We start from the raw sequence: 14529 nt of genomic DNA on the forward strand, positions 1-14529 counted from the left end.
AAAATAACTTTGAAAGCCTGAATTTTCCCCTCATTCCCTCTTACACTACAGAGAATTAGACAGGAGTCATTCAGAGCTTCTTTCTCACACTTGTAGCTTGTTGCCCGGCTTAACAAATGCTTTTGTTTATGTAACCATCTGCTTCCGCTTAGCTGTCCCAACATCATCTCTGTGGCTCTCTACATGTCCTCATTATTTTGACATTGACACTGACAAGAAGCTCTATGTGGGGCTGCCCTTAAAGACCATCTAAAAATTGCAGTTGCTACAAAATTCAGCAGCCCATATGCTGGCAAGCTAGAGTCGTTTCAGCTTCATTAGAGGCACACTGTGAAAGGTGCATTGATTGCCAATAGATTTTTTTTTGTATGCAATCCAGGGAGCTAGTTTTAATCTATATAGCCTTTTAATGACTAAGACATAAGTTACCATACCACCTGTCTGATTAGAGCATCCTTTCCAGAGTCCCTGGGAATTTAGTGGCAAATAAATTTAATAAACTATCATCCCAGGGTGGAGGTTGGGAAATGCTTCGGCTTCTTTCTCTCAGGGAGATTAGGAGGCTGAAAAATCCACTTATCCTTTTCAAAAAAAAAAATTGCTTCCAAAATCTGAATAATTGCTGTGCTGTTGACCTTCTGCTGTTTTTTGACATTCTGAAAGCTGCTAAAACTTTGCACATGGATCATGAATCGACCACCAAACTAAATTCAGGCTTGACACAGACCAGGTTGCTTTTAACCCTGTCTTATTTATGTTATTGTGGTTACTATATCCTAAGTTTACTGCATCATAATTTAATCTTTAGTCTTCTTTTTATCATCTAGGACCTGTTTTCATTTGCTATTTAAATGTATTATTGTTAAAGTATTTAAACTGTGTGGAGTATGAAGCTTATAAGTACATATAAGTGTGAGATAATATTTGCTTACCATTCAGAACAAGTGAGTGTTGACTAAAGCGAAGACTTTAAACAGATGTACTTTAGAGTGCATTGCAGTTCAATTGATTTAAATAAGACACATTTTAAGCAGGTGCTTAAAATCAATAGAGTACAAAGCATGCCTTTGTTTGGACTTATTGCAACAGCAACTGTCTGTATTCTGATGTTCCGATGCAAGTGAGAGCACATGACATGACTGGAGGAAATGCATTTATCTTGTACCCTAGAATATTGCATAGTTATTAGAGAAGTATTTATCAACCCTGATAATTTTAAGATGTATGAACTTCTACTCCCAGAATTCTGGGAGTTGAAACCTACATATCTTAAAATTGACAAAGTTGAGAAACATTGAGTTAGAGCAAGCAAGCCCTCCTTCTCACTGGCCATGTAAAGTAAAGCAAACTATAAGATCAGATCAGCTGTATCCATTAGGTAGTTGACAAAACATATATCACCATGCAATCAAACTGGGATGGGCTTTGAAACGAGTGATACAGTGACTTCCGATCTCACTTCTAAAACTTTTTGAGCTGCTTTCTCCCTCTGTGTGTGAGTATTGAAATGATTTATATCCTCATAACTATATGGGGTACAGTCACACATGAGGCATGATGGTGCAGTGATTAGAATGCAGTATTGCAGGCTAACTCTGCCCACAGCCAGGAGTTCGATCCTGACCAGCTCAGGTTGACTCAGCTTTCAAGGTTGGTAAAATGAGGGCCCAGATTGTTGGGAGCAATATGCTGACATTGTAAATTAAACCCCATTCATTTCAAGGTGCTTGACTGAACCTGGATACAACCCATAGTATCAATGCTAAGTCTATTTAAGCATCAGCAACTTCAATGAAACGTTGGCACTAAATACAGTTTGGACACATGTCTGGGGATTTATAATGCTCATCATGATAGTTATCACTGATGCAGTCATCTAATGATGTCAGTATGACTATACTCAAGGGGCCTGGATTATAGCTGATGCAACATGGTTGTCGGCATCAGGAATGTTTTCATGTGGATGAGATCTTTTGGTTTCCGGGACCATATAGCTGTATAAATGTTCTATGGCTCTTGAAGACATTCATGACTCTGTGATTTCTCTCCAAGGATTCTAGAACTTCAGCAGAACGGACACATGGATCTACTGAAGCATAAGTGGTGGTCAAAGAATTCCCAGTGTGATCTGCATTCTTCTGTGGACCCCAAATATAAAGGAGGAGCCTTGGACATAAAAAGTTTTGCAGGTGTTTTTTGCATACTGGCAGCTGGGATTGTTCTCTCCTGCTTAATTGCCATGTTGGAAACATGGTGGAATAAAAGAAAAAGCTCACAGGTTCCTTCAAAAGAGGTATGAGACCCTTCCATTTCATCATAGCACTAGAGGTGAGAAGGAAAATGCATCTTCTGATATGTTTTAATGGCATTTTAATCACCAATTTTGAATCATTTGTCTGAAAAAAAAACATCAAGGAAGAAATAATATAATGTCGTACTTATGAATACTTGTCCTAATTAATTTCCTTGGGATTTACTAGCGCATATCTTGTTCACGAGCATTTAGTGAATAATAATTGGCTTTCATATTATTTATAAAGTATTAGCAATTAAGTATTTTATTACTAATCTGGATAAGATCTATCTTCTACCAACATACGATGCAGCCTGATCCTACATTCAAAAGGAAATCCTGCTAATTCCACAGGGCTTACATCTAAGACTACATCCTTTATTGGCTTAACTGAATTTTATCTTTAGGTGATTAAAGCAGGATCAAATGTTAATCAGTTTTGACTTCTGGTAAGATTTTGCTTCCCTGTTTCATAAGATGTGAACAAAAAAAGAAGGCCTGCAACCGATGGTTTATTAAACTGTACGTTGTTATATACACTTCCTTAAAAATCAGCTGCATTCAGAGGTTTTGTGCTCTTTCCTTTTTTGATGACCTGCAACTGATCACCCAAAAGTTAAATTTAATGATCTGGCTAACTGATCAAATGGCAGAGAATTATTAGAATTACTTCAATCAGTTGGTGCTTCTATCCATCGTTTCTGTGATGTTTGAATGCAAAATTATGCCTTAAATTGTTCTGTGAAATTTTTTCAGAGTGCTAAACATTTTTCAGAACTACTCAGGTAAAGTCATGTTCAGATTGGTGGGAACACAATTTTCTTTAGCTTTAATGACTAGATTTCTAATTTTTTTGCAAGTGTTGATGACTATACGTCTGTGGAGATACTCAGCCATCCAGGTCATGTTTGTCCCAAAGGTGCTTTTTTCAAGAGGCAGCTTTCTTCATACAAAGTCCAGTTGTCTCTTGAAGAAAAGCTCATTTGGGGTGTTGATGACTATGCAATCTTTTAGCCAGATGCACATTTAAGAAAATTTATCAGTTTTGAGCAAAGGATAATGTGCTTAAACAAACATCCTCCTCTTGGGACAGCAGATCTCCAATGCCCTTCCTGCAAACAAGTTTAAATTTCTCCTGTTTCCAAATAAGGTTTTAATAAAGAAGGAAAATTGGTTTTAAAAAGGCTCACTTAAAGCATCTACAGGTAGACCTCAACTTACGACCACAACTGAGCCCAAAATTTCTGTTGCTAAGTGAAACATTTGTTAAGTAGGCTTTGCCCCATTTTATTACTTTTCTTGCCACAGTTGTTAAGTGAATCCCCGCAGTTGGTCAATTAGTCATGCGGTTGTTAAGTGAAACTGGTTTCCCTGTTGACTTTGCTTGTCAGAAATTTGCAAAAGGGGATCTCGTGACCCCGGGACAAGGCAACCATCATAAATAGGAGTCACTTGCCAAGCATCTGAATTTTGATCACGTGAGCATTGGGGAGGCTGAAGTGGTTTGTAGGTGTGAAAAATGGTCTTAACTCACTTTTTTCTGTGAAGTTGTAACTTTGAATGGTCACTAAATGAACTGTGGTAAGTCAAGGACTACCTGTACTATAGAGGAATAGCTAGGCAATTGCTTGAGTTTGTGGGCTTCATTGTCTGGTTTTAAAATAAACAATCACCAGCCAAAGCGTCCAAGAGAAAACAATGGTAATTTTATTTACTATTTTGCAAAGTGGGTGCCCCACCCACACACAGATACAGTGAACACACCCCTAAATCATCAATATGTTCCTCTTATATCCCCTGTTGCCGTTACAAATTTATCTCCCACCTTTTCCTCATTGGCTTAGTACTTATGCTGTCACAACTTATCCCAAGCATCTAAAGTGAATACATTATCTCCACCCCAATTACATCTCCCGTTACTCTAATTCTATCACCCTCTTCCCTTATTTACAAATTACCTTTTATGGTCCTAATTCCTAGGGGCTGTCTCTAAAGCAGGGGTGTCAATCTCAACTTCATTGAGGGCTGCACCTGTGGGGGGTCAGGTGTGGCCAGGGTGAGTGTGGCTAGTTTGACATCACTCATGTTGGCGCCTGTGGTGGCCCGAGTGCTCTGCCACAGCAAAAACAGGCTCCCAAGCTCCATTTTCGGCTGTGATGGCCTCTTGCAACCCTGCAAAACTCTGCCAGAGAAAACAGACCTCAGGAGGGACACACCAGCCCTTCCAAGCTCCGTTTTCACTGGCAGAGGTACTGTGGACCAGTCCTTCACTGATTCCAGGGTGGACCCATGGGCCAGATCCATCCCCTGGGCCTTGAGTTTGACACCTGTGCTCTAAAGTAACTATCATATGAGCAAATTCTGCTTGAGACTGGTTTCTAGCCTAGCAGAGGCCTTCCTACATACAATTGTCAGGCTTCAGCCTAGCTCATGAGATTAGAAATAAATACAATGTGGTTTCTTCACAGGCTAACATGTCTTCTTACAGTTCTGTAAAACCAGTAGGTTCTGTTTCCCACAAGTTTAATCCATGTGCCTCATTCTGTAACTCCTTACCAGCACTTCAAGCAGCAAGTCAGTGTGAGCTTAATCAACACAGGTGCCCTCTCTTACTTGACTTCATTTTCTTAATGTGAAGTAAGAGATACTTCACATGTTAAATGTCTGTGTGTAGATCTCAGCTGTGCATAACATAGACAAGGTATTGACTATGGTTAGCAGACAGATTATTTCTGAAAGGTTACTATAGCTCTCTGTTGAACCTACCTTAGGTGGCAAATCCAGATCTACTAAGCCCTGCTTAGCCTGCTAAAAGAAGCTAAATGACTGTGTGTAGACCATACAACCAGAGTCTCCCGATGTCAAGCTCTTTCAAAGACATCCCATATATTTCACTGTAAAAACCAAAAGGTTGTTGCAAAAATATAGCAATAGCACTCAATTTATATACCGCTTCATAGTGCTTTACAGCCCTCTCTAAATGGTTTACAGAGTCAGCTTGTTGTCCCCAGCAATCTGGGTCCTCATTTTACCAACCTCGGAAGGATAGAAGGCTGAGTCAACCTTGAGCCTGGTGAGAATCAAACTGCCGAATTGTTGGCAGTGGCAGTCAGCAGAATTAACCTGAAATACTGCATTCTAACCACTGCACTACCACAGCTCATATACGTCCTTGACTTATTCACTGAGGGGCCATTCAAAGTTACAATGGCACTGAAAACAATGACTTATGACCTTTTTTCACAGTTATGACCTTTGTAGCATCCACTAGGATCAAGGGATCAAAATTCAGGCAACTGGTTCATACTTATGACCATTGCAGTGTGTCCCAGGGTCACGTTTTGCAACCTTTTGATAAGCGAAGTCAATGGGCAAGCCAGATTCATTTAACAACCGGGTTACTAAGTTATCAACGGCAGTGATTCACTTAACAACTATGGCAAGGAAATTCGTAAAATGGGGCAAAATTCACTTAACAAATGTTTAACAATGGAAATTTTGGGCTCAATTGTGGTCGTAAGTCGAGGACCTATATATAGCTATACATAGCATGCTTAATGGCAGGAGCTCCCCCTTCAGACCTTAGAATTAAATCTACAGCAGACTTCTGAGCAGGATATATGGTTAGAAAGTCAGGACAAAGTTTGCAAGATTATCCCTTTTCTCTACTTAGGTTGAGCTCACACGTCCTTGAATCAAAGTAAATTTTCACTGGGTTTGCAAAGTTCCAGCCATCTCTTCCCTTCAAGAGAATGGGACATATTTATAAAATTCATCACCCTCAAAATGTCAAATATAAATTATGGCTTAATTTTCACAGCCCTGGATTGTTTATTTTTAAATTCCTTTTCTGGCCTACTTATAGAGGGATATCTCTGGATTTTGTTTAAATCATTCTCTTTCGGCAGGCTTGCAATTCATCAGAGTAATGCACTTCTAAATCAGAGTCTGCACTTCTAAATCAGAGTTCTGACAAAAGGAAAACGTGACTGTATCAGAAAGCCAAGGGATCAATTTATGAGATTACTGTTTAGAAGAAACTTATACAAATGTTATCCTTGTGATTTACAGCCTTAAGAAATAGGTGGGGTGAGAGGAGTGCGGGAACCATTTAGCTACTGCAAATACTGGCAATTTAAAATGTGGGTGAAATCTCATGAAGTAGTATCTTGGAACATCCTATCATAATTTGTTTGGCTTGCAACCAAGTGTCCCCATGTACTTTACATTGCATCAATTTATCCCAAGCCCACTGGACTTCACAGTTGCACCCTTTTCATTCTAAGGAAACAAATAAATGCCTTAAGGTTATAAAACTAGCAGTGAAGTTGTGAACCAAAGTATCCCATGCAGTCATGTCTGCTCGTGTCATAACAATAGCTCTGACAGAAGTGAGACCTGTCCCGTTAATCTCAAAGAAATGTAAACTCTGAAGCCCAGGTGATAATTTAAATGTCCGTAATGGCTGAATATTTCACTGTTGACCAAGGCACATTTGAAAGAAGAGGAGCAATCATTTTGTGGAGCTATGCACAAGCCATCCTGTGAGTGCTCTCTCCTTTTGATGTCTTAAGTGGGTCAAGGAGTGGTATTTGGCAATTGCCATTTTTAAAAGCCACCCATTCATTTTCTTATAAACAATGGGATTATGTTCATCAGTAGAATTAATCTTAAAAGACCACATAGGGATGTCATGGAGGATGGTTATTTAAGGTAAAATAGATGTTACTGCAAAGATAAAATTAAGAGTTGGTCTTACTCTAACTCAGAGGTCTCCAAACTTGGCAACTTTAAGACTTGTGGACTTCAATTCCCTGGGAGTTCAACTCCCTTAAAGTTGCCAAGTTTGGGGACCCCTGTTCTAACTGAACCCAATGATAGTGTTTTAATCACCAAAACAGTTCACATATTACATTTATCATAAGAGTAGAAGTTCATATTATCTTTGAATGCATTCCGATCATTGTGGATGAATTGCTTTGCTATTGATAGATATCCAGAAACCTAGTTGGTAAATCCCTCTGTGTAATAGCAAAATGTGTGCTTAAATACTTGGGCCAAAGGAGCAGATCTCAAACCTCAAATGATCTTTAAATATAGTAGTCCTCAACTTATGAACAATTGCTTTACAACCGTTTGAAGTTACGAGGAACTCATTCCCCCCAAAGCTACTTATGATCTGTTTTTGAAGTTATGATGTTAGCACTCCCCAGAGTCACAGTGATTGCACTTTGGGCATTTAGCAACTAGCTCACCTTATGGCCATTTGGTGGTGTCCTCTGATTTGCGACATTTTTTGCCAGTTTCCAATGTTTACTTCCTGTTTCTGGCAAAAAAATGCTCATTGGGGAACAATGATTTGCTTAATGGCCGTGGCATTCACTGAATGACCACCACCAAAAAATGGTGGAAAATAGGATCTGGTCTTGATTTATGATTGCAACAATATGTCTGTAATTCCAGGCTCAGTTATGATTGTAAAGCAAGAACTGTCTCAAACAAGATAGATATTGTAGCCATATCTCTATCCATATCTGCCAAGTGGCTTTTAGGCAGTGAAAAAAGTGATATAACACAAGTGTGCATATATGCAGTGTAAATTAGCAGTTAATATACTTGGCTGCCCCATTAGACTTTATTTCATACATCCACTGTATCAAATAAAGCTTAATTAATACATATTAATTCCTATAGAATTCTCTAGTTTCCTTAAAGTTGTTTGAGGACATGGTAAAAAATGGAAATGGCAATGCAATCCATGAAAATAATAGATAGTGAGAGAAAAAGGGTATTTTCTGCATGTGGGGTGGGTGGGTGTGTATACGGACAAATATACACACACATAAACATACACATGTAATTACAACGTATAAATCACATGCAATGCAATATAATTTATTTATTTTTCCCCGTTAGTTGGCATAGCTTAGGTTAATATACTCATTTATACTGAATTTTGACAAGGAGACTTTGAAAACAAGGAGTAAGCAAGCCATGTACAGAGTTTGATGAATTTAAAAACTAAGGCAGTATTAAGACATTTCTTCAAATAGATGGCAGAAATGGCTAAAGTTTTTTACCAGAACACTCAATATTAGATCTTTCTCCTCCAGTATATATATTGTATAATAATATTGTAAGCTGTAAGCAAGTTGGGTGTAAATAAATAAATAGAATGTTTCAAAAATTCTATATTTAACATTATATATAGATATATTGTCTGAAAAAAAATAACATGTTACAGTTACAACAGGAGTGAACCTTAATTTCAAAATGCATTATTCATATAATAAAAATACTATTTAGGGCTAAAAAATGTGTTTTCATTCAGCAAGAGAGCTTCCAGTTTTCATATAGCATTATTATAAACGCCATTAATTTCAAATGCACATATCAGCCAAGTCTGAATTGCCTTCAAAATAAAGCACTCAAAATTAGCAGTCAAAGAATTGGCACTTTTTTTCCGATCAATATATGAAATTTATGTGTAGCCCTTAAAATCCACACATGCAATCCATAATACTTTCTGAAAAATAAGTGACTTTAGCTTATCAGCTGTTCTTCATGAAGGGTTCTATAATCCACTTTTACTTTGAAATATTATGTTTATTTTCTTTTTATAAGAAAATGTATATGGCCACCCAACTCACTGCAGCTGTTAAGTTAGTAACATGGTTGTTAAGAGGACCTGGCTTCTCCATTGACTTTGCTTGTCAGAAAGTCACAAAAGGGGATCACTTGACTCCAAGATACATAAATACATGACAATTGCTAAGTGTCCAAATTTTGGTCATGTGACAACAGGGATGCTGCAAAGGCCTTAAAGGTCATAAGTGACCTTTTTTCTGTTGTAACTTCAAACAGCTACTAAATAAATGGTTGTAAGTCACCCATTGTAACTATTCCCTCTCTCCTTGCTCCCTTCTTGCAAAGCCAGAAAGATTGCTCTAGATCAGAGGTCTCAAAACTTGGCAACTTTAAGACTTGTGAACTTCAACTCCCAGAATTCTGTTGCCAAGTTTGGGGACCCCTGCTCTAGATAGTCGGTCTGGTCAACGTCCTGCCAGTAGTCTGGATTACATTCTGATTCATTTTTGAATGTGGTGGCGCAGTGGTTAGAATGCAGTACTGCAGGCTACTTCTGCTGACTGCCAGCTGATTGCAGTTCGGCAGTTCAAGTCTCACCAGGCTCAAGGTTGACTCAGGCTTTCATCCTTCCAAGGTGGGTAAAATGAAGACCCAGATTGTTGGAGGCAATAGGCTGACTCTGTAAAACCACTTAGAGAGGGGTGTAAAGCTCTATAAAGCAGTCTAACTGCTACTGCTATTGCCTTATTCTTGCTCAACTTCTTTCCCCCTTCGTCATGAAAGACATTTTGTTTTTAGTTTGGAAAATGAAGGCCTCAAAGGGTATCTTATTCATTTTCTCCCTTTTGCTTTGCTCCTTCCAGGATGACAAAGAAATAGATCTAGAGCATCTCCACAGACGCGTGAACAGCCTCTGCACAGACGATGAAAGTCCCCATAAACAGTTTTCCACTTCATCCATTGACTTGACTCCACTGGACATTGACACTTTGCCCACGCGTCAAGCCCTGGAGCAAATCAGTGACTTCAGGAACACTCACATCACTACCACAACTTTCATACCAGAGCAGATCCAGACTCTTCGTCGCACACTTTCAGCTAAAGCTGCTTCTGGATTCTCTTTCGGCAATGTGCCTGAACACCGGACTGGCCCTTTTAGGCACAGGGCTCCAAATGGGGGCTTTTTCAGAAGTCCTATCAAAACAATGTCTTCGATTCCATATCAACCCACTCCAACTTTAGGGCTAAACATCAGTAACGATCCAGACCGAGGCACGTCTATATAAAGACTTCAGACATTGCTTTGTCACTGTTTCTTCATAGGACTCCCTTTGCAAGGAGCGGCTGTGATATTGTGGAACTAACTTGGATGTAACTTTTTTTAAAAGAAACCTGGAGTATTAGTAACAAGTCATTATCTTTCCTCTTTCCCTCCTCTTTTTCATTTTTCTCTCTTCTACTACGTTAGGCTGTGATATTTCAGCCCCGTTTCTTTAGGGTAGCTGCGCTGGCTAAATTAAAGTGGTTCTGGAGTAAGTCTTTTCTAGAACATCTTAATGTTGTAACAGTGGTGGCATGCTACTGGTTTGGACCAGTTCACCTAAACCTGTAGTTTAAAAAAAAGGCTCCGATGATCAGCTGAGGCGAGGAACAAAGCCTCCGACAATCAGTTGAGAGAAGAAAGAAGTGCAGGATTGGCCTTCCCATCTGGTGCTGCACTTTTTTCTTTTTTATCCTCTCAGCTGATTGGTGCTGCAGGTCTCAGCTGGTGTGGGGTAAGCTGCGTGCTGGCATTAGGCAAAGCATGCCCACCAAACTGGTGGTAAAACAATTTGAATCCCACCACTGCATTGTAACCATCAGGCTGATGAGACTACTCTGAATAAATGCAGCCTGGGCTACCATAGGACGACTGCCTGCCATCCTTCTAAAACTCTATTAGTAGTCATTCAGCTGTGCAGGTCTTCAATTATGATTCCAATAGGCTGTTTCTGAGCACACCAGGATGTAAGTGTAACAACAGTTTGCCAATCTGTGAAGCAGCTGTGTCTTTTTTGAGACATTGTGTAGCAACTTTAAGATCCCAGAAAAAAAAATAATAACAAGTGTTTAAATGTTCATACAGGTGCTATGCTTGTATTCCCACATGTTCCAAAGCATCGTTCTGAAAATGAACCTGAAGGTGCACACGGCATTATGTCATATATCACTTGAAATATAGGAACTAAATATGAAGTCTGTATCAAAAATTACAATGTTATTTCACTGAAATACCTTTGATGTGTGTGTGTATCTATGTATATGTATGTATATATGTATGTATGTATGTATGTATACGTATATATGTATATGTATATATACATATATATATGTATATGTATATATATATTCTTAAGTTTTGCTGGTACTTACATGTATGGCATTCAGCTTTGTTCGGGTATTTTCCCATATCATTGTAGTTGTGCTTTTAAAGTTGTAGCGTTTGGCAGAATCTCATCTGCCATCATCAGGCTTCCTGATGATGGCAGATGAGATTCTGCCAAACGTGCTACAACTTTAAAAGCACAACTACAATGACATGGGAAAATACCCAACAAAGCTGAATGCCATATATATATGTATGTATGTATGTATGTATGTATGTATGTGTATGTATGTGTGTGTGTATATATATATATATATATATATATATACATACACATACACATATGTATGCATACATACATATATATGCAGTACACACACACACACACACACACACACACACACACACACACAATATATATATATATATATATATATATATATATATATATATATATATATTGCAATAATGTCTGTTCTCTGACATCCATTTCATGCTTCTCTAATACGGTGTGTCCTTTTTAACTGTGGACCAAAGGCCAACCTTACAGTTTTTGTAGGGAAAACGAAAATGAGAGAAATGGTAAAGAGAAAGAAGAGACCATTTAATATGAGAATGCAATTTTGTAGAATTTTCACAAAGCCATTGCTATGCCAGTAAAGACTTACAGTTAAATATCCTTTTTGCACTGCAACAGTGCATATGATCTTTCTGGAATTGTACAGAGTTTAAAAGGGGTTTTTTTTCTTATGTACAGAGAACTGTATCATACAGCAGAATCTTCTATTAAATAAATTAGTCTCATACATACATATATATATATATATATACCTATCTATATATATACATGCTTTGGTTTTTGTGAGTGGGCGTGTGTGGGAGGGTATATGTATATACATGTGCACACACACGCACACACACATATATATATCTATAAAATGGCAGCCAGTGCTATTGCAATTTGTCTAATAAAGCTTTAGTAAAAAACAAGTGTATTCTGGAAAGATGTACAGGGCAAAGAGTCTTTTTTGTTTTTAAAAGAAAATATGGGGTGCTTTAATGCTATTCTGATTTACATTGTTGAATTGAACGTATTTTATACTGTTCCTTTTTAATTAGATCATCCAGGGCAATTTAACATGCGTACCTAGATGTGCAAGTCATTAATTTAGATATTTTTTTTGTTGCAATCACTATTCAACAGTGTTTAAGATTATGGTTAATCATGCTTTTACATTAAATTGGAAAATTGGAAAGCACTCATGAGGTAAAAAACACAAGTGTATATCCACAGGGATGCCTGATTTTCAGGTCTCAGGAGCATGAAAAAACTGGTCGTGAAAATTGAATAAGCCTTATTGTAATCAATACTGTCAATATTTGGAAAAGAGATGAGAGTTTACGGAAAGAAGGCTGTTGGGAATGACTGGTGTGGCCTTAAATTACAGTCCTATAGTGCTCCAAGAAAGAGAGAAGGGGGAGAGAGAAAAAATAAGCTTTTGTTTAAATCTTTATTACATATTCAATTATCGATGTATTTTTGATGTGAGTTCCAATTGTATAGAATGAGAAGCTGATGACAGCAACAACAACAACAACAAAAAACAGCGCCCGGTGACATTTTTGAAGCTAACACTCTACTTGTTCAGAACTGTAAAAATGAGCTTCAGTTGTAATCCTTATAAACTAAACTGCGGTTAAGTAGAAAGCAAGCCAACTTATTACGTGTTTTTGTTTGTTTTAATTTGATATGATATTTACGTTAATCTAACTCAGATATGTGGATAGGACTTGATTTTAAGAACCAGCTTAGGTGATCTGCTGTAGGAAAAGAATCAAAGTATATTCTTCAAATCTATTCTGTTTTGATGCCTAATTCTGTTCTGGGAGAACATCTTGTAATGTCATTGTTTTTTGTATGAAATCTGCATAATATTGTCTACTGTGTAAGGCAGAACAATTTTCTTATCATGAGAAAAAGACCATTCTGTTTCCAGGGTACAAGTGTTTAAAAGCATGCACAACTTGTTTCCCCTTGTAACATTCATGAGCATCTACACAACTGATTTATAAAAGAAAAGAGAAAAAGAACAAAAAAAGGGAAAAAATTCTTTACAAGCTATAGGGGTATACCAGATGTTGCGGCGGTTTTAGTGATAATCCAATTATTTTCATGTGTTGTCTATTATACACAAACACATTTTGGAGGCCTCGGTTGCAAGTGGCAGAGCTTTCTGTGTATAATTTGTCTAAATAATTTGTCTAATAAAATGGTTTTTTAAACTTGCCTCTCTGCCTATTTCAACGGTCATGTGAGTAGACAAGCAAGTAAGTAAGTATGAATTCAAGGCATTTGTTGACTTGGGGCCATAACTGCATTCTAACTGCAAAATCATTGCTCAGGTTTCTTATTTCTAGGAAAGGCCTCATAAGCAGAGGTGATATTCAGCAGGTTCTGACCAGTTGTAGAGAACCAGTACTGGAAATTTTGAGTAGTTCAGAGAACTGGCAAATACCATCTCTGACTGGCCCTGCCGCCATCTATTCTCTGCCTCCCGAGTCCCAGCTGATTGGCTGGGTCTTCTTTTGTTGCCCTGCCCAGGAGAACGGAGCTGGAAAGCAGGTTAGTGAGGTGGGGAGGGAATGGGATTTTGCAGTATCCTTCCCCCAGGAGTGAAGAAGGAATGGGGATTTTGCAGTATCCTTCCCCTGCCACGCGACACCCACCAAACCATGCCCACCAAACCGGTAGTTAAAAAATTTGAATCCCACCACTGCTCATATCTTTAGCTTAATACGATTAATATTTATATCATATTTTTCAAAGTCAATGTCCTCTTCTCTCAACTGGTTAGATCAGTGGGTCCCTAACCCACAGGCCATAGCTCTGTACCGGGATGCGGCTTCTTTGGAACCAGGTCGCACAGGCAGAGGGGTGCGAGTGCATGAGTATGCTCAGCCCCACTTGTGTGAATGGTGGATGCACATACTTTGTGCATGAATATCTGTTTGTGCAAGTGAGAGTTGAACACATTCCTGCTGCCCACACAAATGGCACTGCACCCATGAAAACATCTCTCTTGTACACCCTACCACTGCCAGATGCAAAGCCGGAATGATTGCAGTTCACTGGGTTAGATCTTAGAGCAAAATGTGTGGTAAAACAGCTCTGAGAACTACTGATTTGAAGCCTCTGGCATTCATTGAAGTCACTAGAATAGAGAAATAAATCAAATTTACACTGAAATTTCCCAAAACTAGATGGGCTTTACCAGGAAACTCC

The 14529-nt window shown here is 38.4% G+C and overlaps 1 protein-coding gene across 1 annotated transcript in view; it reads left to right on the forward strand.

Annotated features, from left to right (window-relative positions):
* Nucleotides 1-11181, forward strand: part of GRID2 (glutamate ionotropic receptor delta type subunit 2) — a 1009897-nt gene extending 998716 nt beyond the window's left edge. The window contains exons 15-16 of the mRNA XM_087935906.1: nt 2053-2293; nt 9745-11181. Of these exons, the coding sequence (XP_087792032.1) occupies nt 2053-2293; nt 9745-10167 (664 nt within the window). The 3' untranslated portion in view covers nt 10168-11181. The remainder of the gene's footprint in view (nt 1-2052; nt 2294-9744) is intronic.
* Nucleotides 11182-14529: the final 3348 nt, after the last annotated feature.

Source organism: Pseudonaja textilis, chromosome 6 (assembly GCF_049901715.1).
Source record: "Pseudonaja textilis isolate UNSWEBS1 chromosome 6, rPseTex1.2, whole genome shotgun sequence".
In the NCBI taxonomy this organism is placed as follows: domain Eukaryota; kingdom Metazoa; phylum Chordata; class Lepidosauria; order Squamata; family Elapidae; genus Pseudonaja; species Pseudonaja textilis.